The sequence below is a fragment of the Toxoplasma gondii genome, chromosome VI (assembly GCF_000006565.2).
Source record: "Toxoplasma gondii ME49 chromosome VI, whole genome shotgun sequence".
In the NCBI taxonomy this organism is placed as follows: Eukaryota; Apicomplexa; class Conoidasida; order Eucoccidiorida; family Sarcocystidae; genus Toxoplasma; species Toxoplasma gondii.
This window is the reverse complement of record NC_031473.1, coordinates 1,763,915-1,785,514: the sequence shown is the minus strand read 5'-3', so window position 1 is coordinate 1,785,514 and position 21,600 is coordinate 1,763,915. Positions and strand designations below refer to the sequence as shown.

The window sequence follows — 21,600 nt, the reverse complement described above, 5'->3', positions numbered from 1 at the left end:
TCAAAAAGGAGATGAAGGAAACTTCACAAATCACAAATTGACAGAATGAGGAGACGCAGAACCCCCTCCGCAAATACAAGAAAAATGTTTGCAGGTTTCGACACTCAAGAAAGAAAAACCTTTACGCATAAACGTGTACACACCTGGAAAGCCGTTTAGCCATCTATCCTCACACCCACATATCTTCATAATTTGCATGCGTATATATATATATATATATATATATATATATATAGGTAGCCATTTTCTAGAGAAATGGAAGTCGACATCGAAAATTGTAAATGGGTGAGCTACACTCCATTTCCCCCTTGCCACGATGGATGAGATATACACAAGAAAAGAAAGGATGCACAGACCTGCGAAAGTATGTTCCTTCATACTTCATTCAATATATCTACATGTGGAGATATATATATGAATGTGAATTCATGAACATGTAGGAAAAACTGACAGAACATGTATGCGATACAGGGAAGTTGCTGCTCGCGAACCGATGTGTCTGTTATACAGTCATGTTGTTCAGCCTCTCTACGAAGTTTTTCAGGGCGTGTAGCCTATCCATTAACGTATCAAAAGAGAGAGGAAGAGAAAAAGAACTCTCGGAAAGCCACGGCCTTCTCAGGTCTTTGCTCTTTTCGTCGTACGCGACAGTCAAACGCTCGACTCTCGCTTCTTCCTTGACGCGCTGTCCTTGTTCTTTGACTTGTAAATCTTCCTCTGCGTCGTCCTCGCCTTTTCCTTGCGCTGTCTCCAGCGAAGGCTGGATCGCCTCTTCCGCTCCAGGTTTGTCTCTTTCTCCACAAGGAGACAGTCTCTGATGCGGAGACAGCCTCGCGGGGCGACTCGCAGAAGGCTTGGACCTCAGTCCGGCTTTCTCGGCGAGGCTGAGAAGCAGCAGCTGCAAAGGTAGAGCACATGACTTCGAATTGACGCGGAAATGAGAATTGTTTCGAAAACGGATTTTCTCCTCCTTTCGATTTAAGGCTTCTCTCCGCAGGTCTCCAAGACGACCAACGTAAAAAGTGGAGGTACTGCAGGGAAGCTGCGGTCACAGGACCGGACGAGCTGCCACGAAAGAAGAACGGCGAGCGAGACCCGTTTATAAGCCGAAGAGCCCGTATCCACATATTCTCTAAGAACCGTCCCGCAAATATCTGTAGAAGATGCTTCTACATGGAGTTGTTTGTTTCATCTGTCTACACATGTAAAGGAGGTATGCCGAGACGCGAAAAAACGGACGTGTCTATTCGCGTCCTCCCTGAATTCTCTGTCTTCTTCCGACATCTTTTCTCTTTCCAGTTAAACGCGTTTCCGATGGATCGTTTACGTCTCGAGCAAGACACTGCGTTTCTAGCCTACGGTTTACAGTTTGACAGATCCTACGGTCCTGCTCTAGCAGCAGATACACGCGCCTCCCTTCCATTTAGTGTGCCTCGGCATGCACCTAGGAATGCTAAAACGCAGAGGGTCGCCAGGGGTACTGCGGAATCCGTTTCTACGCAAAACGCCACAGGGATGCAGTCGGACGCCCAGAACCACAGCCGCGGAGGAGCAGCGAGGACGGGCATGTTAGCCGACAAGACGTAGCGAGTGAGTTTTCGCGAAGAAGATGCAGGAAACACGGGGACGGGGAGAAGCACAGCGTCCCGGTCGTGAGGCAAAACGATGTTTTCCATCAGCTAGTTGGGGCTTCAGTTGATCTTCTGTACCAACATGTGTGAACTCCAGATGACGTTTTGCGCGTTTTTGGGGCGGTGTGAGGAGGCTGCGTCTGGGCAAGCGAAGCAATCTTTCTTGGAGTTGACATCTGGAGCTTGAAAGAGAAAGCGAAACGCGAGACGAAGAGAACCTACCAGCTGTCGAAGGGGCGGCCCTTCTTCGCCCCCGGTGAGAGCGAAACGGAGGAGATAAAGAAACAGTTTTCTCGACATGTTGCACGCTTCGGCGCTCTTCGCGATCCAGCGATCAAAGAGCTTCTGAGCGAGCACTTGGCGTTCTTCTGAGGTTCCTTTCTCCTGGGCTCTCGTCTCGTCGGCATTTCTACCATACACGACGAACGGCTCTCTCTCGACCGTCTCTGAAGCAATGATCCCCGTCTCCACTCGCGGCTGGACAGTCACTCTGGGGGGCCTTGAAGAAAAAGACGGAGAAGAAGCAGAAGGAGAACCGTCGCCTTTGGCAGCCACAGGAGCGTCGCTGGAGGGAGACAACGAAGAAGAAGGGGACAGACGACCATACGAGAATTCGAGGTCCGTCATATCCTGGACAACTTGAAGAATTTCGGACCTGGCGAGAGATGGCGACGCGTGCTCCGCGTCAGGCGAAAGGAGATAGCGAGAGAGACGCTTGAGGGCGTCGAGGTTGTCGAGTACCTTCGGAGGAACTGCGCGTCTCTGTCCTCTCTCTCTCTCTGAGCACCTTTCTTCTCTCTTTTGCTTCCTTTCTGGCGCGCTCCGCTCGTCCCTGTGTTCGGCCTCCTCTCCCTCGATAGGGGGGAAGTAGGTGAGCAGAGCAGTCCGCATGAGCCGAGCAACCGCGCTGACGAGCTCTCTGGGGTTCATGTGATGAGGAAGCAGAAGGCAGGCCGTGAGAAGAAAAAAGTCCCTGAGGGCGCGTTGCCTCACGCTGCATGGGGAGCGCCGTCTGTGTTTCAAGATGGCAATCGGCGATTCTTCAAACGACTCTCCAAAGAGGTCCGAAAGAAGCTGTGCTACTTCTTCTTCTCGCCCGGCTTCTCGTTCTCTGCAACTTCTTGTTCGTGGCGCTTCTCTTCCTTCATTATCTGCTTCCTCTTCTCTCTCTTCGCCTCTCTGTTCGCCTTCTGCGTCCTCTCCGCTTCCTTCTCTCCTCTCCTCTCCTCTGCCTTCTCGGCTTTCTCTTGCTTTCGTTTCTTTGTCCTCGGCGTCCTGCCCCGGCTTTGTTCTGAGGGTTGCGAGTGTCTCGTCGTCTCCTTCTGTCTCCTTTTTCAGCGGTTCCTCGCCTCTCTTGTGATCGACAGCGACGCCCTCTGCGACGGACTGAGACAGCGCACAGGCGTCGCTCTCCTGCGCGTCTGCATCTTCTCGTCGCTGGCCTGCCTCAAAGTTGTCCGCTGGCATTCCCTGCCTCGCCGAAAGCTTTTTCTCCGCGAGGCCCATGCGAAGGAGACTCGCGAGGTGCCGGGAAAGGAGACAGTTGTCTCTCTCTTCAATCGCCTGCTCAGCGACACCAGAGACGCCGCAGTCAGGCATCACAGAGAAACGCAACGAGAGAGCGTGTACCGCTGCACCGCAGAGGAGACTCGCGGAGAACAAGAAGAAGAAAGAACATTTTTTCTCGTCAAAGAGAGAAGGGCATGCGAACAGGAAACCAGCAGAAGATGGAGGGGGAACACGGAGGTTGCAACCGTTTCGCTTACCTGACGAATCAGTTTAAAATGAAGATGCTGCAGAAGCGTTTCGTCGTAGACGAGATTGGAGGCCCCCACACCGTTGATCGAAAAACTCTTTAGCACTTCAGACAACCTGCACCGCGCAGAAACAAAGACAGTCTCAGAGGTGAGGAGAGCAAGAAAGGCAGAAAGAAAGGCAGAAAGAAAGGCAGAAAGAGAGGCCGAAAGAGAGGCAGAAAGAGAGAACAGAGGCAAGTCGATTACGAGGCGCAAGAAACAGGAAAGAACCGCACCGGTGAGAAACCCAGCGGGCGCGTGATGCCTTAAAACGCAGAAACGCCGGGAAAAACGAGGAGTTCCCCATGTGGAAAGAAAAGATCCTGCGAGTGTTGCTCGGCATCCCCGACGCGATGGGCTTGACGCAAGCAACCTTCTGTGGCATCGACTGTGGAGTCCTGGTTTGTGGGCGTTGAAGCTTCCCGTTTCTTCGGCGTCTCTCTCACCCTTGAGATGCACTTGCGCAAATCTTTGCTTCTGGAGTTCTCTTTCTTCAACACGCACCTGGTCGCTCTGTCGTGAGCTCCAGACAGAAAGAGAAGCACAGCCTCCGGCAGGAAGCCTCTTCGTCGTAGTCCCGCAATCGTGTACGGAGAAAACTGCTGCGCTTCGCTGTCTCCACCCGCTTGCTCGTCAGCTTCCTGTTCACCACCGATCTCTTCAAACGCCTCGTCCACTCGGCATTCACCCCTGTCGCGCTCCTCTTCCTCTTTCTGCTCCTCTTCTTGTTCTTCTTCTTGTTCTTGATCTTCTTGTTCTTGTTCTTCGCCTGCTGCCGTTCCACATGTTCTTTTAGCATGCGCGGCGCGATTCGGTTTGTCTGTCTCTCTGTGTGTCAGTCTCAAATCGAACAGTGCGCCTATGGGGTGGGCTCGAATCGTCATCCATCCGTTGTCTCCTTTGCGTTCTTCTTTTCCTGCTTCTACCTCTCGTTCCCGCCGTGGATCTCCTGATTCGCGTTTCTCGAGTCGTCCCGGAGACGCGCCGTCGAGTTGCCTCATGCTCCTCTTGCTGATTTTCGCGCCATCCGGAGAACAGAGGAGGCCGCTATGGGCGTACACAGGCACTCTGGCGTTCAGTGCCCGCAGCAGCAGAACTTGGCTGAGAACGCGAAGGAAAAAGACGAAAGCGCAGGCGAAAGATCCACCACAGGTCCACTGTGAAACGCGATCCACGCGCTTGCTCCTCGCTCGACGAAGACGAGCAATGAAGCTGGTGAAACCGAGGTGTAACCGCGTTCTTCATGGGACCGAGACACAAACTCGCCGAGAAGACCACGATTGCATCGCAACGCATAAAGCGCCGATGCTGCCATACAGTGAACATCCGATTCAACGCACAAAAACGATGCTGCAACCTCACCCTCAACATATCCTCATATCGATATATAAACATATATATGTGTTGGCATGTATATGCATATTCATATATATATATATATATATCTGTATATATATATATCTGTATATATATATATATATATATATATATCTGTATATATATCTGTATATATATATATATATATATATATCTGTATATATATATATATATATATATATATATATGGTTCTGCCTGTCTCGATTATATACATGTGGATGCGTGGCACTGAGGGAAGGAACAAAATCAGGTATGCATGCGAGTATCGCGAGATTCTGGTTTGCCCAAATCCTTGGTGCAGAGACACCCTCTGCTTGGAGTAAATCGAGTGCAACGCACATTCGAGCTACATCTCTACGTTCTTCACGCAGGCTCTGGACAGAAGCATGCGCAGGTACGCCGGGAAGTGGAGAAGAAGAAGAGAAGAGAGAAGACCGCGTCTGTGCCGTCGTCTTTCTCCAAACAGGGCAGGGAGAAGACGGCGTTTACCTGGCTGTGTTGATTAGATGGTCGCAGCCTCGAACGACATGTGTGACGCCCATCGCCCAGTCGTCCAGAGCGACGCAAAAGTTGTAAACTGGAGCCTCCAACTCCACAGAGTCCTCGATCCACATGCGAGGCGAAGAGGACGAAGAAGAAGAGAGAGGAGAAGAAGAAGCAGAGGAAGAAGAAGAGGAAGAAGAAGAGGAAGAGGGAGAACAGACGAGAGAAGCAGGCAAATGAGGGAAGGAATGATGCGAGGGGAGAGGGCACGACGGTGAGGTAGAAGCGAAACCTCGAGGTGGATTTTCTGAAGCGGAGCGTTTGCAGCGGTGTTCACTCTGCTTGTAGAGGACGCGACGGAAGCAGAGAAAGTCACTTAATGCGTTTTTTACTGGAAACTGTACTCGGCCTCTCAAAGCATCGTAGACTTCGACAAACTCCAGATTTTCTGGAACTCTGCAAAAGCAAAGAGATCCCGCAAGAGGCAAGCGAAACAGCCATCTAACTTCTGTGCTCTGCGTCATGCCGTGGAGGCTGTTCTCTTTTCTGTGTGTCTGCCCTCGGCAGGGAGAGCGCGGCGAAATGCCCTTCCACTGTGGCTTCGAAGGCGCCTCTCCGGCTGGCGATGGTCACTCTAGGAAGTTCAACTTCATTGGTCTCCTCGCTGTCGAGAAGGAAGAGCTCTCCTCCACTATTCTTGCAGTCACTTCGAGTACATACAGAACTGAGTATTCCGTGAAGTCTCAGCGCGCTCAGGCGCGTTCTCTAGGTGTCTCAAACGCAAGGAAAATGCCGCATGCGATTCCTCCAACGATGAACCTGAACCGTTCAACCCCCAATCCACCGGAAAGAGAAAAGAGAACGAAAAGCCTTCTCTGAGGAGCCGCATGCTTCCTCACAGCAGTCGCTTCCACGAACGACAGAGGGACGCGACTGCGCTACACCTTCGTCTTCTGCCTCAGCTGAAGCCGAAGACTGGAAGCGACACTGGCAACGCGAGGCTTCGGTTGTCCGGGAGAAATGCTTTGCGGCGCTTTTGCGGTTCACAGCGAGACGAAGCCAACCTGGTGCCAGACGCTCGGCAACGCGTCTGGAGACCGAGAAGAGAGTTCTGCGTACTTGAAGCGAAGTGTGAACGGAGCGTTTCTCTCGCGCGCCTCGGTAAGTCGACGAGCCTGCTGGGCGGCAGACAGAGAGCGACAACTCCCGTCGTAGCGCGGCCTCTCGCCGGCTGCGACTGCCTGACGGAGGAGACCCAAAGAGGAAGAACTGACTTTTTCGGAGACGCCAAGAGACGCCAGAGACGCGCCAGAGAGACCGACGGAGTCGGGGCGAAGGTGACCGGCGAAGGCGACAAACACTGAAATGGCTAGTGAGCGGGCAGACACAAGACAGCAAGAGAAAAAGAGACGAAAGAGAAGAGAAGGGGAGGAGGAGGAGAAGAGAGAAAAGACAAAGAGAGAAAGAGGAAAGATGGACGAGAGAGAGGGGGCGAAGAGAAAAAAGACAAATGACAGGAGCGCATGCGCAAGATGCTTCTGAAGCGTGTCTGAACGCTAGAGAGACACTGTAAGTATTTGGAGGGAAGGAGCGGAATGCAGAAGCGGCCGAGGAGAGAAGGAAGAGAAGAGAACAAGAAACGAAAAACTCCTCAGCAGTGAAGTCGCCGATGGACGGCCGCAGTGGAGATCGAGGGCAAGGCACCGAGAGAGACAGAAGGAGAGGTGCCAACGTCAAGGCTCTCAGCAGAAATAAGAGAAACATGCTGAAATATCGGCAAGCGTAACCTCACCTCTTGACGGCGACGAAGCAGCTCGTCTTTCGTGCAGAAGCAGGGATAGAGACAGTCCGCAGCCACCAGCTGCTTGCCAATATTCCTGGAAGAAACGAAACATCAGAGAGAGAACCAAACTAAACAGCAAATGGCCGAATACAATCTCTTTGTAGTTAGAGATCGACTTTCCCGTCTACGTCTCCGCCTCCCTCTTCTCTCTCTCCTTTCTCTTGTCTCTTCTGAACCAAATTTCGCCTTCATTCCATCTCTCTTGTTCTGTGGCTGGGCTCCGTCGGCACCCTATCGCCGCGCGCCATTTGCCGCTCTCGCGAAGACTTTGTCTCTTCACTGTCCCTGCACTTTGTTTTTTTCTCTCTCTTCTCTTCACTGATCCCTGCACTTTGTCTTTTTCTCTCTCTCTTCTCTTCACTGATCCCTGCACTTTGTTTTTTTCTCTCTCTTCTCTTCACTGATCCCTGCACTTTGTCTTTTTCTCTCTCTCTTCTCTTCACTGATCCCTGCACTTTGTTTTCCTTTTTCTTCTGTCTCATTCGTTTCGTTGTCTTCGCCTCTCTGGCGTACGCGTAGAAGGCGCTGCGAAGAGACTGGCGATAGGGACCAGCCGGGCCGCCGACGTCGGGACCTTCGTCCCAGGAGATGCCGAGCCACCTTGGAGAACGGAGACAGACGGAGACAGATGGAGACAGACGGAGACAGATGGAGACAGAGGGAGACACACGACGCAGAAGATAAAAGGAGACGACCGACTGAAACAGCGAAAAAAACGAGACAGAGGGATACACGACCGGCACAGTCGATGTAGTGGACGGTGCAGGAATCCTAACAGAGAGGGATGAAGATGAGACACGAGCAGGCGGAGTATTTTAGAGTAGGCGCCTTGTTCAACCTCCCGGGATGGTGGACGGGGGCGACGAGACCTCGACCGAAGTGCGTCTGCGAAAACGAGACGGACGCAAAAAACTGAAAGAGAAAGAAGAAGACAGATGCGTTTTCTTCGGGAAGAAGAGGGTCTCTACACACCTTCAGTGCCGCCATTCACAGAACTAAGTAGGAGACAGGTACAGCTGTATAAACGAACCTTTTTCTAGATAGCGACAGTGCAACACAAAGAGTCACCTGAACGATCGAATGCTCACCGAAGGTCTGCCAGCAGCGCAGAGGCGAACGAGGCTGCGTTTGCATTTCTTCTCTCGTCCGTGTCTTCAATGCGAAGCAGAAACGAAGAGCGCGAACGCAAAGGAAGGGAAGGAACAAAAGAAGAAGACGCAGGACAAGGAGAAGGTGAAGAAGAATAGGAAGAAAGAGAAGTCGAAAATGATGCTGGCGAAGAGGAGGGAAGTATCTCGCGTTTCTCGTCGGAAGGAGCCAACGCCGTTGCCGAAGCGGCTGCATGCGCGGCAGAACTGCCTCGTGTATTCCTCTCCTCTTCGCTCCGTTTCTGTTTCGCAAGAAGGAAACTGAAGAGAGCGACGCGAGCACCGCCAACATGCAACGGACCAGTGGGACTCGGGGCGAACCTCGTGACGACTGTCTCCTCGTTGACTTTCCCTGTCTCTCCTCCACCGTGTGGGGAGGCAACGAGTCTGCCCTCTTCGAACTCGCGAAACTCCGCAACATTCCGAGACTGGGTCTGCGGAGGCGCAGCGCGAGAAGCAGCCGAAGAGGAAGGGAGAGCGAAGGAAGCGAACCGCCACGGACATGGAGAGTGAGCAAGCGAGGGAGACAGAAAACGAGGAGAAAGAGGGTGAAGGAAACCAAACGCTTCGCGTCTCTGCGCTCGACTCAGAGAGGCTTTTTCCAGCTTGATCACAGGGAGCAAAGAAGAAGATCCGCGGAACGCGACTGGAGGTACCGAGGAGCCAAGAAAGGCAGGCGGGCAAGGAGTTGTTTCCCCGCAAAGAGATGGCAAGTGGAGTCGAGGGACAGGCGACAAGCGAGCAAGAGAAGAGAAGAGGCTGGAGAGCAAGGATTCGGAGAGCGTCTCAGATAAGGACGCGGCCCGCTGAGGCGACCGGAGAACGCTCGCTTCAAGAGGGAGACTCGAGAAAGAGAATCGGCGAGACGGAACTGGCGCAGCGTCCGACAGAAAAAACGACTGAGAAGTTCCAGAACGCGCTTCTCCCGCCGAATGCGTTCGACCGCCGATCTGAGGAACCAAAGTCGGAAACGCGAGGAGAAACGAGAGGAGAAACGCGAGGAGAAGGCTCGTCTTCATCTTGGGGAGAAGCTAAGATGAGAACTTGCTCGCGAGTCAGAAGCAGCCTCCGAAGAGGGTATGAGGAGCAGCAGACGCGCAAGACAGAGGCCTCCCTACGGACCTTCGCCTCGTCAGTCTGCCTCGTTCATGCCCTTCTTCTCTGTCTCCTTTCTCGACGTCTGAATTCGCCTCTTCGCCTCTGTCTCCTCTCCCTTGCGATGTCGGCGTTCTCCATTTTCAGGTGAAGCTGGAGCGAGGTCGAGATACCTTCTCGCGTTTGTGTCTTGTGTGTGCGTCACCTTCCTCGCGCCGCGCCTGCAGGGAGAGAAGACGCGCGAAGAGAAGAGACAAGGCTGAGCCTCTCTCTCCACTGGTGAAGAGAAAGCGAGTGAGAGAGAGAAAAAAAGGAAACGCGACTTATGGATGGCCTTCGAAAAGCGGAGACGAGTGCTCGCCTACGGGCATGCGTTGGCTTTTTCCGGGGCTGCATGCATGCTCGAAAAAAGTCGCCAGACCGAGGACCTCTCTCCGTCTTTTTTGCTGTGCTTTTCAACTTTCCGCTTCCAAGCAAACACAGTCTCACGTTTCATTTCTTCTGTGTCGTTTAGCGGAGTCCCCGCTGCCTACGGCTCTCCCCCGGTCTCTTCCTGCCGCGGCCTCCGGTGGCGAGAGAAAACGTCGCTCTCGTCGTCGATCTCGTCGTCGATCTCGTCGTCGCTCTCTCGCCCAGCAAGTCGCCTTCGAGTGTCATGTTTTCTTTCCTTCATTCTTCGTCCCCTTCTGCCTGTTCGCTCTCGTCAGTCTCCTCCTTTCTGCCTCCTTTCGCCCCTCCCCTCTCTTGTCTCTCACTTCTCGTCGGTCTCTTCTTCCTCTTCGCTTTCTCGCCTTGTCTTCCTCACCCTCTTCTTCGTCTCCTGTTTCTCTCTTCACTTGCTCCACGCTTGCGGATGCCTTTTTCTGGGAACAAGCTCGCGGATTTATCTGCATGCGACAGTCGAGAGAAGCATGCAGAGGATTCTGGAGCCTGTCTCGACTGCAGCAGATAGCCATATGCAGAGACTCACGTACCTGTAGATCGCCTCAACTTGGGCGCGTTCGAGGCTTCTTCCAGGAGGATGGAGGCGCCGAGAGGGGGCGGTAACGCCCAAGCCTCGACAAGGAGACGAAGGAGACAGATATGCATTTGCATGGTCAGTGACTTCTTCTTCCCTTCTCTCGGAGGAATTGAAACGCACATCTACCATCTCTCACAGTGCCTCATTCAGCGAGGTAGGAGACCCAACACAGGCGGCATCCCTTGCCGAGCCGGTCGTTGCATGATCCTCTCTGTGTATTTGTCATACGTCTCTCTGTCTTTCTCTCTCTGTCTCCAAGGACCTGATTCGTCTGCTCTCCGTGTCTCGCTCCTCTCTTTCGCTCTCTTCGTTTTCTCTCTCTCTCTTCGTTGCCTTTCTTCAGTGCATGCAGTCTGTTCTCTGTTTCCGGTAAACTTTAGCCAGTTCTCTGCCGTCCGGCTGTTGAAGTCCTTCTTCTTTTTTCCTTTGCTTTGCGGTACAGTCCCCTTCTCTCTGCATATAAGGCTTGTCCATTTTTTAGTCTTTGCGCGTGTGTCTGGCGTCTCTCTCGTTTTCGTTCCCCGGCTGTTTGTGTTCCTCTGCGTCTCGCAAAAGCTCTTCGCTTCTGTCTCACATGGACTGTTGTCTCTCCGCTGGCGTCTGTGTCTCCTTCTCGATTCCTTCTCCTTTTTCCATTGCGGTGCTCCTCTCCCCTTCACACGGTTCTCCTCTCCTCTTGGTCCTTTTCATTTGCTTCCCTAGGCTACAAAGTTGTTGCAATCACACACTACACAGACGGTCGACATGGCGTCCGCTATCTTTCGAACGGCCTCAAAGTGTACTATCTCCCTTTTGTTCCTGTTCACGACAACGCTACCCTCCCGACATTCTTCTCGTTTTTTCCTCTGATTCGGTAAGCGCCTTCGATCGGCCGGTCTTCATAGCTCCGCTGACCGTCACTTCCGCCCCATCTTTCTCTTGCAGACTCTGTCAAACTCCTCGCCTCTCTGGCGTTGTCCATCAAGTGTGTCTCTTCCTCCTAATAACGTTCCCTTTCTTCTTTTTTTCTTCTTCTCTTCCTTCTGTCTCCCTTTTTCGTCCTCTCTTCTCTATCCATGTTCTTCCTTTCTTCCCTTCTTGCCTCGTCCGCCCTGCTTCTCTCCGTCCTTTCTTTGGCTGTGTTACCTCCTTTCTCGTTCGTCCCTGTGCTGTTTCGTTCGTCTTCTGCCTCCTACCTTCAACCGCTTCATCTTCGCTCGCTCTTCTCTCTCTCCTCTGCGTCTCCTGCTCTCTGTATCTCTGCCCTCCGCACTTCTCTGTTCTCGTATGTTTGTCTTCTTCTGTCTGCTTCGTTTCCTTTCCTCCAGAAATATCCTGCTGCGAGAGCGGGCGGACATCGTCCACGGTCACCAGGCAACCAGCCCTTTGGCCCACGAAGCCTCTCTCGTCGCTCGCGCTCTCGGCATGCATGTAAGCTTTCTCGCCTCGCTCTCGCCTCTGCTTCCCGATAGTTTTCACTTTCTCTTGATTTCATCTTTCCGACATCCGCGCTGCCCGACGCAGGAACTGAGTCTCTGCGCTCGGTCCCTCGTCGTCGCACTATTCGTTGGAGTGCCCGCTTCTCCCTTCCAGAGTCTTGGCTTGATTTTGCCGTTCCAGGAGTCGAAGGAGTCTCCTTGCGACCTTCGTTGCTCGTTGCATCTGAAGCGAAGTCAGCAGATGTCACCTCCGAGAAGGCGACGCCTCGAGGTCTTGAACTCTATCTCGACCATGCGTAAACGTCGTTTGTCCTCGGTTTCTCGCTCTGTGGGTTGTTCTTCCCAAGCGCGCGTCGTCCCGTCCACAGAGCCGCCGCTGCGTCCACTGCCTCTTCGTTGTTCCGTCGCTCTGGAGAAGCCGAGACCGCCCTTCTCGGGACGATTTCGCGGAACGCTGGCTCTTGCTTCGCTCGTGTTTGCCTTGCTCTCGGTCTCCAGGTTGTCTACACAGACCACAGTCTGTTTGGATTCGCGGACATGGCTTGCATCCACCTCAACAAAGTTCTGCGGTTTGTGCTCCACGACCTGGACGCATGCATATGCGTATCACACACTCACCGCGAAAACTTCGTCCTCAGAGCGGGTGTGCCTCCTTCTCGCGTCTACGTCATCAACAACGCGGTGGTAAGGCGCCGCCAGAGAGGAGGCGCCGATGGGGACGCGCCTCGGTGTCTTCTCTGCCCACTCGCTGTGCAGTTGAGCGTCTGCGACCTCCGTCTTTTCGCGGCGTCCTTCTTTCTGAGGGCCGTCTCCAACCACTGTGACGCCTTGCACTCTCTTCCTTCGTGGTGCTCTCTTCGCCTCGGCGGTCGCGCCTTCGCTTCCGCTTTCCTGCGCTTCTGCTCTTCTTTCGTGTCAAGGCTTTCGTTCGCCTTGCCGTTGGTGTTCTGCTTCTCGCCGCTTCTTTCTCTCGCTGACCTCTCTCCTGCTCTCTCTTCCAGATTCCGTCCTTCGCTCCTGTGAATTCCTCTCTGAGTCCTTTTCTCCTAAGGTCGTCCCTCGCGCGATTTTCCTGTTTCTCCCCCTTGTCTCTTCTCCTCGTCTCTGATCTCGCGCCATGTCGACAGGACGCCAGCACCTTGGTCCCCGATCCGTCGAAGCGTCCAAAGCCTCCGGAGATTCGCGTCGTCGTCCTTTCGCGCTTGACCTATCGGAAGGGCATCGACTTGCTCGTCACGGTGATCCCGCCAATCTGCAAGAAACTCCCCAATGTCAACTTTGTCATTGGTGAGGACGAGTCAGCAAACAAGCGCTTGAGACACTCATGAGGGCCAAGTGACAGTTCGTCAGCAATCCACGCCTCGCAGGAGCTGAAACTGGTGACTTCCTTTCTCTCCGGCAGACAGGCCAGTCCATCCTCGGTGGCATTCGAGGCTCCTGGCTCGACTGTCGCCACCCCCGTGTCAGTCGAAAGAGGACTCCCCTTTGCCGGCGACCGACCGTAGCTGTATAACTCAACCTGAAGCAGAACCACGAGACCTGGACCCGCTGCCAGACTGAGGCCCACAGCCGGCGTTTGTCTTTCGCGTGCGAGCGGAAACGCCGCAAAAGAAAACGTTTCAAATGCCTGTTGATTTGGACTGGACGCCTGCGACAGTCGCGACGACAACACCATGCTTGCAATCGGAGATTGACTCAACGGGGGGAAAGTAGTGATGCGTCCAGTGGTACAGCGAACGCTGGAATCCCCTTCCGTCTTGAAGCTTCCAAACGGACTCAGAATAGATGGAGCGCGAAATAGTGTGGTAGCTTCGAGTATTAGCCGATCGCCGCGTTGAGCGTCTGTTCGAGGGAGTTCTTCGTTTTTGTGACACCTGTGTGAAAAGCCTGACCTCGCCACAAGCATAAGCCGCATGAGGATAAAGAAACAGAGACGGCGAAGACGCGAAGATGTTCACTTTTTTCAGGTTTCCTACTCATTCCAGTGGAAAGACGCACATCGCTCGCCCATAGGAATACTCAGCGTTGTCCCCTGACTGGACCTCTTTTCAGGAGAGTCTCGGTGTTCGCATCTCTTTGGTCTGGTTCACACAATGCTGCAGCAAGATTCATGTTTAAGCGTTGTTTGTACAACTGGACGCATCACGACTTTCCCCCGTTGAGTCAATCCGATTGCAAGCATGGCGTTATCGTCTAGACTGTCGCAGGTTTCCGAATCAACAGGCATTTGAAACGTTTTCTTTTGCGGCGTTTCCGCTCGCACCCGAAAGACAAACGCCGGCTGTGGGCCTCAGTCTGGCAGGTGCTCCAGATTTTCAGGTCGTTTTTCTCTCAGAGTTTGTGCCGAAACAAGGGACAATTTTCTTGTTTGCGTCCTCCTCGAGGATGCCTCTCGCAGTGTCTTGGGGTGTCAACGACGTCACTTCTTCTCCCTGATTAGGTGTGTCTTCCACGTTCTTTTCTCTGCGCCTTCTTTCGGCTTCAGGGGGCTACGGACCGAAGCGCATTATTCTTGAGGAGATGCGTGAGAAGCACCGACTGCAAGATCGAGTCGAGTTGATTGGTACGTTCTTTGTCGGGAAATCATAAAGCGTCAACGCAGGTTGTCTGCTACGGTGTTCCGACTTTCAGAGAAGTCCGTCGTTCTTGACATGTCCTGGGCATGTTGATGGCACAAGTCCAAACAGACTGCAGCGTAGCAGGAACTCTCGCACGGTCTTTCCTCTCAACGCCCGCGCTCCTCTAGGTCCTACTCAGAGTTTCTTTTTGCTTTGCGATTCGCTGCTCTGGGTCGCGGACTCGGTGTGCAGAGGTCACATGTACTTGTAACTGGATACCTGCAGTACAAGGTCCAGCTGTGATGTCACGGAATCCTTTTTTCATTGCCTCTCACGTCGTCTCAGGTGGTTTCCCCGCCACCGAGAGAGACGAAGTAAAGCGCGATAGGGATCTTCACTCTTCTTCTTCACCCATCTCTGGCGTCTCTCTGGACCGTATCCTTTGGGGGGTGATCGGAGTCTCGGAACTCGCGGGTGTGTGTCGTCGTACAAGGGTGGCGTTCGTCTCGACAGGGCGGGCCGCAACGCTTCGAGCCAACGCGACTGTCTCTGCGATCGCTTTTCGCAGGTGCTGTCTCGCACGACAAAGTTTGTGCGCTTCTCCAGTCCGGACATATTTTCCTCAACACCTCCCTCACAGAGTCGTTCTGCATTGCCATCGTTGGTGAGCTTCCAAGAACTCCGACGCGGCGTTTCCAGCGCGCGGAGGACGGCTGCGATTCTGCAGCTGTGCGCTTCAGACACACTCGCTTGCTCTCTGGCTCTTGAAACCTTCCAAAGATGCAGTGCAAGCCACCGGCAATGAGATCCTGTGCACCGCGCTTCACACGTTTCTCGAGTCTTTTACATGCATACATGTATCTATGTAGGTATTCTATTGATGTCGGTGTACATGTATGCATACGTATATATGTATGTATATATATATATATATATATATATATATATATATATATATATATATATATATGCATGCGTGTCGACGTATGTAGATGAATGGACGTTGGTAGGTTGGTACACACGCAGAGGGAGATGGACGAATTGAGAGGCAGATAGGTTTAAGCAGGGGGATCGAAATGCAGAAAGGTTGCTCGAGTAGTCGATTCAACTCCCATGACTGCTTGTTCCAGCATGGCATTGTGAAGCTCAACAGGTTTCACTTTCCACGGAACATATATAGACACGCATGTATCTCCGCGTATACGTCGATCCACATGTTTACATATCAATTGGTGTATATACAGGTGTATGTAGATATGGACGGATCAGGGGAGAAAGGGTGTCGACATGAAGCTGTCTGCGACTACGTCTCGATGTAGGTGCCTTCACTCATTTACCATTTGCGTATCTTCAGCTGCATGCAGCATGATTGGACCTCTCTCTTTTGGTGAGCCTTTCATTCCTTCTGTTCTCTTCCTGTGTTGTGCTGCGCAGAAGCGGCAGCGTGTGGGATGCTCGTCGTATCAACGAACGTCGGAGGCATCCCGGAGGTGACTGCCGCATGCAGTTCAGATGCGTTTTCTCAAAAAGCCATCTGCATTCTACTCACGCCACAGAAACGAACTGTGCCCGTGCACCTTGTCTTTCTAACCGACGAAGTCACGTATATCTTTATAAAGATATATATATTTATACATATGCATAGATAGATAGATATGCATATGTATGTATATGTGTATTTTTATCTAGACACTTGTAGGCGTCTATATGTAGTGCTAGGGATGTACATATATATATATATATATATATATATATATAGTTATGTGGAGCCGTGTGCATGGATACGTGCACATATATATGTATATGTATATAAGACTTTATGAATGTTGTTCTTTGTAGCTGGTGAATGCATAGGTTTACGCATGTGTGTACAAATGTGTAGTTAAGTGTCCATGCATATATGTGTAGGCAGATTTGAATAAATAAATATATATATATATATTTATATTTATATGTTTATGTGTATATCGGAAGGTGGATTACCCTTTTTTGAGGGGGTGTTTGGCCGGCGTTGGACAGCGAACAGATGATGTTTCGTCATTTTCTTTTCAGGTTTTGCCGCCGCACATGGTCTTGCTCAGCGAGCCCGACGACGTCCAAGTGACTCGACGCCTCGAAGAAGCGATCTCCATCGTTCACACTGTCGATCCGTTCAGTTTCCATGAACAAGTAGGCTCAGCCTATTCAGAAAAAGACAGTCACTTTCTCGCGGACTACGCTTGAATCTATAAATTTACACAAAAGGGCAGCTTTACGTGACAAACGTACGCCTACATGTATACATACATGTAGTTGTGCGTATGCATGTGTGTATTGGTAGGTTGTCGATCAACTGCATGTTTCCGTATGTCGATAGACTAACGCTCAACTGTCTTTGCCTGCATGGAACTCAACCACAGGTGTACGTTGTCTTAACATGTATGAAGCCGAGTTGTTAAATCCACATTGGTTTTCTTTTTGCAGATTCGGGAGCACTATTCTTGGCACGACGTTGCCGCTCGAACGGTTAGTCGCTCTTTCTGCGTTTCCTGTTGTCTCCGTTTTGCCTGTTCCTTTGAGTTCTGCTTTGTCAGTTTTTTCCTTTTACCGCAGAGTGTTGCCACCCTTCCTTCCAAGGGGACAAGAAAAGGAGAGGTCTTGAAACTGCACCCCACCCTCCTCGGTGCTTCAGATGTCTCCTCACGTCCGTGCTCTGCCGCCCTCGCGGCAGAAGCCGCTACACCATACAGTTTTTTTTTCTTTGCGTCAACGCGCATGTTCGTCCATACATCGATACATGTCTGTGTCGCTGTGTATGTACACACACATGTCTGCACTCGATGCCGAGGCATGCGTATGCGCATGTCAGTTTGCGTGTGTGTCCATGTCTCTTTATCTGTTGCTGGCGTCTGCATCTGGGTGTGCATCGCTCGACGCATGCAGCGTTCGCGCATGCGCTTGGGTCGACAGAGTGTGGGCTTTGGCTGTCAGCGTTGTTCGATTCCGTTGACAAAGGTTCTCTTTGAAATTGCCCTGATTCGCCCTATCCGCGAGAAATAACGTCCTTGTGAGTATCCGAGGCTCGCATCGATGAGGCCTTTCTGCCACGAACTGACGGCCGCCCCTCTGTTTGACTGTTTCTCTCTTCTTCTCGACTTCAGGAGCGAGTCTACTTTTCTCTTCTGTTTCCGGAGCATGCGTCCTATCCGCCGTGCTCTGCCTCGTCGCCTTTAGCGGCACCGTGCAACTGCGGTCATGCGCCTCTGTGTCTGGAGGAGGACGAGGGCGAGCTCCAAGAAAGCGCGCCGGCCGAAGACTGCGTCGCGTCTGGAGAGCAGCACTGGCAGCGAGAAGGCAGACACCCGGACGCGGGCCAGGCATGCAGAGAAGCCGGTCTAGTGCCTCGCTCTCTCAGTGGAAAAACAACCAACAGCTTCTACGAAGACAGTCTCTGTCAATGCTGTCGCCAGCCGCCGCTCTGCTGCGGCTGTCTCTTGCTCCCGCCTTCGCCTCCGCCTCTCCCCTCACCCTTCATCGTTGTTCAGAGACTGCGAAAAATCTACGAACTGGGACCTGTCAGCGGAAAAATCTTCTGCATTGTCGCCATCCTCACCTGGGTCTACATTCGGATTCTCGAGTTCTTCTCGCCAAGGTAAACGCTTCGTCCAGCTCGTGCAACGACTCACGAGATGCGTCTCCGGACCTGACAGGTCCAAAGGCGATGTCGTTTGTCGCGAAACGGCCATTGTCCATCGTTTCGTAGTCAGCCGTCAATGGTGCGTATCTATTCGTCACTCACTTCCACATGCAAATGGATATGCATTCGAAGATCGTATATATATATATATATATATATGTGTGTGTATTCCTACATACAGACATCTAAACATATATGCATCCATATATATACATATGTATATGTGTAGGTATATCCTTTTGTGTCGTCTTTGTAAGACCTAAGGAGAGAGAGGTCTTGAATAAGCGCCGACGCTGGGGCAACCGTGTGTGTTTGTGGGTGTGGAGGGAGGGGAGGAAGTTGATGAAAGGTGGAAAGAAAGGAAGAACCGTTGCAGTTAGATGAAGGTTCTGTTTCCCTTCTTCGGTCAGGCAGTCTTTTCCTTTGTTTGTCGATTGTTCCCTCTTGCTGAATCATTCGCTGCCTTTCTCTCTAGTCAGGCTGGGCGTCCATCATCCTGTGTCTGTCTCTAGCGATGCCAGCCAGCAGCTGTTTCTTTCTGGTTTCTGCATGCAGTGGTGTCGGCCACAAGCGGCGCATGTGGACATGGTTGAAAAGGAATGGTTCGCTCTGCATGTTTCACATTTTCTTGACTCGCGACGCAAACGCTTTGGAAACGTTCCCTGCGGCATCGAGACTCTTCTGTTTTTTCAGCGCTGAGATCGAAGAAGCGCCTGCGTTTCCCTGCGACCTCCTTCTCCACCTAAGTGAGGACTCCGCAGATCAAGACGGCCTGCAGGCGCGAAAGAGAACAGAGAGAGAGGAACGCGTCGAGGTGAAAGAAAGTGCAGGCGAATGTATCTGTTCAAAGTCGACTGCTCACACCCCCTGGGCGGCGGAAGCTAATGCAGCATCGACGGGAGGGGAGTGAAACGCGAAGGCAGCAACGAAGGAGAAGAGGTGACAGCGAGAGGCAAAGAAGCGAAGAAGAAGGAACAAAGTGCGTCTCGGGGTGGAGAACCAGGACAAGCGCTGGCTTTGCCTCCTTTAGTTGTGGTTTCCATTTTGTTTCCTTCTGTATCTGGAAGTGCAGCATTTTGAAGAAAGCAGTGAGGGTCGTTTCCACGCCTAGGTTTCTGTTAGAGAGTGAAAGGCGTCACAGCGGTTTTCAAGTCGTCTTTCTGCAGCACAGGAAGCCACTGAGTTGGTAGACTGTCTGCACTTGCATCCACGCGTACAAATGCTGTTGGTGTCTAGTTGCTCCTTTCTCGAAAGGCGTTTCTCTTCAGTTTCGGTCCCTACCGTTCTCGTTGTGTCTCTGTCCTCTGTCGCCGCCGACAAGTCAAGAGAAAGAAGCTTTGTACGCGTTTTTTTCCACCTTACCGCAGCAGTCAGCGGCGGAGAAATGAGAAGCCGGAGGGCACTGCTTAGTCGCGAAGACAGGCTTGTGTAAAGAAACATGTAGGCACGTAGAGAACGGGAGTGGAGATAACATGCACACAGGGCGACGCGCATGCGCAGCAGTCCTCGCATGCAGAGAGACATGTGTCTGTGCCCCTTCTGTGAATGTCTCTTTTGTCTAAAACGAGTTCCGTCTTGTTCGTCGACACTGTTTTGCCTGTCGAGAAGTCGTTCACCGTAGGGCCCAGGTGAATGAGAAGAAGGTCTTTGTGTAGCGTCAGGGTGAGAAATGTAGCGACGCGAGGAAGGCGACGTCCTCAGCCTGAGAAAATCAGTGTTGTCTTGCATGCAAAAGCCTACTACACAGGTGTCTGCAGGGCTACGCATTTGTACCTGTCTGCGCATGCAAGCGTTTCAGACAAGTGGACGTTGTTGACTTGGCGCGTTGCGCGTTTGATTTGTGAAGGGAAGAACGCAAACGAATCGCTTTTTGTCTCCAAATTTGTTGCTGCATCGTCACGAGGCCTCACCTTCGTGTTCGTCGAGGTGAACAAGTGCACAGATACGCCTGCATGATATTTTCTAGCACCTTACGCGGTGTTCAAAGCAATTCCCTTGAAAGTACGAGGTCGCTTGTCGAACAACTCTCCTTGTTCTATTCACGAAAATTCGCGACATTTCGCCTCATGCAGTTTTGACCCTAGGCACACACCGCTGGAACGCAGAGAATCTCATACGTCTGTCAGTTCGTGGAAATGAAAAGCGCTTTCACTTCTTGTATTTGTCAGACGCGGCCAATCCACCTAGACCACACGATTCGTAGTCAGGATGTCCGGAACAACTCCCCTAGGCGAGGGCAATATGCGTGATACAGCAACAGAGTCGGGAAGAAGGCGGAACGACGCAGTTGATGACGAATCAAAACCGGGCGAAACCTGATGATTGCGGGCGCCGACCTGATTGCCAGTAACCTGAAGTTCTGCCACGGCATGCGCGCATGTGGATGCAGATGTTGGGCCTCACAGCGTTTGCGTGTTTCATGGAATTTCTAGTGTGGATTCCCCAAAAGAGAGGAGGCCTCGGCGCCATGCGCGCGAAGAAGTCCGAGAGTAGTAGAGCGTTGCGGTTGCTTCTTCGGGAGTGCTTTTTCCATTCGAAGTTGTCAACGGCTGTCCTGCCTCCCGAATCTGTTGTCTGGAGAAAACAAAGCACGAAGACGAAGTGTCTCCACAGAATCGCTGCAGAAAGATGCGCAAGTGCGGCCGTCGCACACTCAATCCCTGAAAGCGAGTCATACTTTCACGAATACATATATACATGTATGTATATATATGTATAGATAGAAATATATAGATAAAGTAGATATGTGTGTGGGGAGGCACAACTATACGTAGGTGTATAATTATTTACGGAAGGATTGGCATGTTCCTTGACAAAATGGCATACAAGGTTTCCTCGACCTTCGCCGCGGTCACGCACGCAACGCAGGAGATAATAATGGAATGAGTTGCCCTGCACACGCATAATCTCTTCAGGAAATTTCTTCAAACACATATCTATCTATCTATATATATATATATATGTATATAGATATATATACGTTTATGCCTTAGCAAAGGAATGTTGTCCAGACCTCATGTGCTTAGGCGACAAAGTGCTTAGACGGCAACTGATGCGTTCGGAACCGCACGACATGTATTTCCTCTGTCGGGACGTTACCCTACCGAAGCGGGAAGGCTCGGAAAACAATATCCAGCTTGCCTGCAATTCTTCTCGTTGACTGCGCTTTCGGTGCACAAGGAATGCAAAGCCTTTCAAGTATGCCACGAGTATCGATCCCCGCGGTGACAAGTTTTTTTCCGAGTATGCGGTGCCTGACGAGAGGCATTCTAGGCTTAGCATTCATCTGTAGCGCCTGTAACTGCTGTGTTAAAAGAGCGGTCAACCTTTTCGTTTCCGTACGAACTCAGGAAAACGACAGTAGTGATGGAGCATGCGTGTTCATTGGAGAGCTCAAGTCCAATGTTCCCTTACATTTTACTTCTTATGACCAAAACAGGTTTAGAGAGTGAAGTCTCAGACGATAAGATAGCGTACATCTTACTCTACATCTTTCTAACCAACTCAGTCGCTTTCGGTGACAGTTCTAGAGATACTCGACCACTCGTGTTTC

At 51.8% G+C, this 21,600-nt stretch overlaps 2 protein-coding genes across 2 annotated transcripts; one reads left to right on the top strand and one right to left on the bottom strand.

Annotated features, from left to right (window-relative positions):
- Window positions 1-90: 90 nt before the first annotated feature.
- TGME49_241870 (tRNA ligase class I (E and Q), catalytic domain-containing protein) lies at window positions 91-9,656 on the bottom strand. Its single transcript, XM_002366696.2, has 9 exons — window positions 8,220-9,656; window positions 7,645-7,731; window positions 7,081-7,165; window positions 6,408-6,529; window positions 5,295-5,744; window positions 3,932-4,528; window positions 3,398-3,503; window positions 1,854-3,194; window positions 91-898 (listed from the first exon to the last, which is right to left on the bottom strand). The coding sequence occupies exons 1-9, from the start codon at window positions 9,296-9,298 to the stop codon at window positions 503-505; spliced, it is 4,263 nt and encodes a 1,420-aa protein (XP_002366737.1). The 5' UTR covers window positions 9,299-9,656; the 3' UTR covers window positions 91-502.
- A 181-nt stretch (window positions 9,657-9,837) lies between these two features.
- On the top strand, window positions 9,838-19,895 carry TGME49_241860 (N-acetylglucosaminyl-phosphatidylinositol biosynthetic protein PigA, family GT4 protein). The gene is made up of 12 exons (XM_002366695.2): window positions 9,838-10,549; window positions 11,098-11,248; window positions 11,703-11,805; window positions 12,312-12,497; window positions 12,941-13,100; window positions 14,299-14,376; window positions 14,940-15,035; window positions 15,806-15,861; window positions 16,424-16,540; window positions 16,835-16,876; window positions 17,512-18,002; window positions 18,741-19,895. The coding sequence occupies exons 1-12, from the start codon at window positions 10,396-10,398 to the stop codon at window positions 18,955-18,957; spliced, it is 1,851 nt and encodes a 616-aa protein (XP_002366736.1). The 5' UTR covers window positions 9,838-10,395; the 3' UTR covers window positions 18,958-19,895.
- The last annotated feature ends 1,705 nt before the right edge of the window (window positions 19,896-21,600 follow it).

Bases quoted from the DNA above. Each gene is read 5' to 3' on its own strand.
- TGME49_241870 (XM_002366696.2), bottom strand. From the start codon at position 9,298: ATGAAGACGAGCCTTCTCCTCGCGTTTCTCCTCTCGTTTCTCCTCGCG. The intron at 6,530-7,080 runs GTGAGGTTACGC...CTCCTCCGTCAG, and splicing joins TGCTTCGTCGCCGTCAAGAG to GCAGTCGCAGCCGGCGAGAG. The intron at 899-1,853 runs GTAGGTTCTCTT...CTACCTTTGCAG, and splicing joins GGCCGCCCCTTCGACAGCTG to CTGCTGCTTCTCAGCCTCGC.
- TGME49_241860 (XM_002366695.2), top strand. From the start codon at position 10,396: ATGGAGGCGCCGAGAGGGGGCGGTAACGCCCAAGCCTCGACAAGGAGA. The intron at 11,249-11,702 runs GTAAGCGCCTTC...CCTTTCCTCCAG, and splicing joins TCGTTTTTTCCTCTGATTCG to AAATATCCTGCTGCGAGAGC. The intron at 11,806-12,311 runs GTAAGCTTTCTC...CTCGGTCTCCAG, and splicing joins CTCGCGCTCTCGGCATGCAT to GTTGTCTACACAGACCACAG.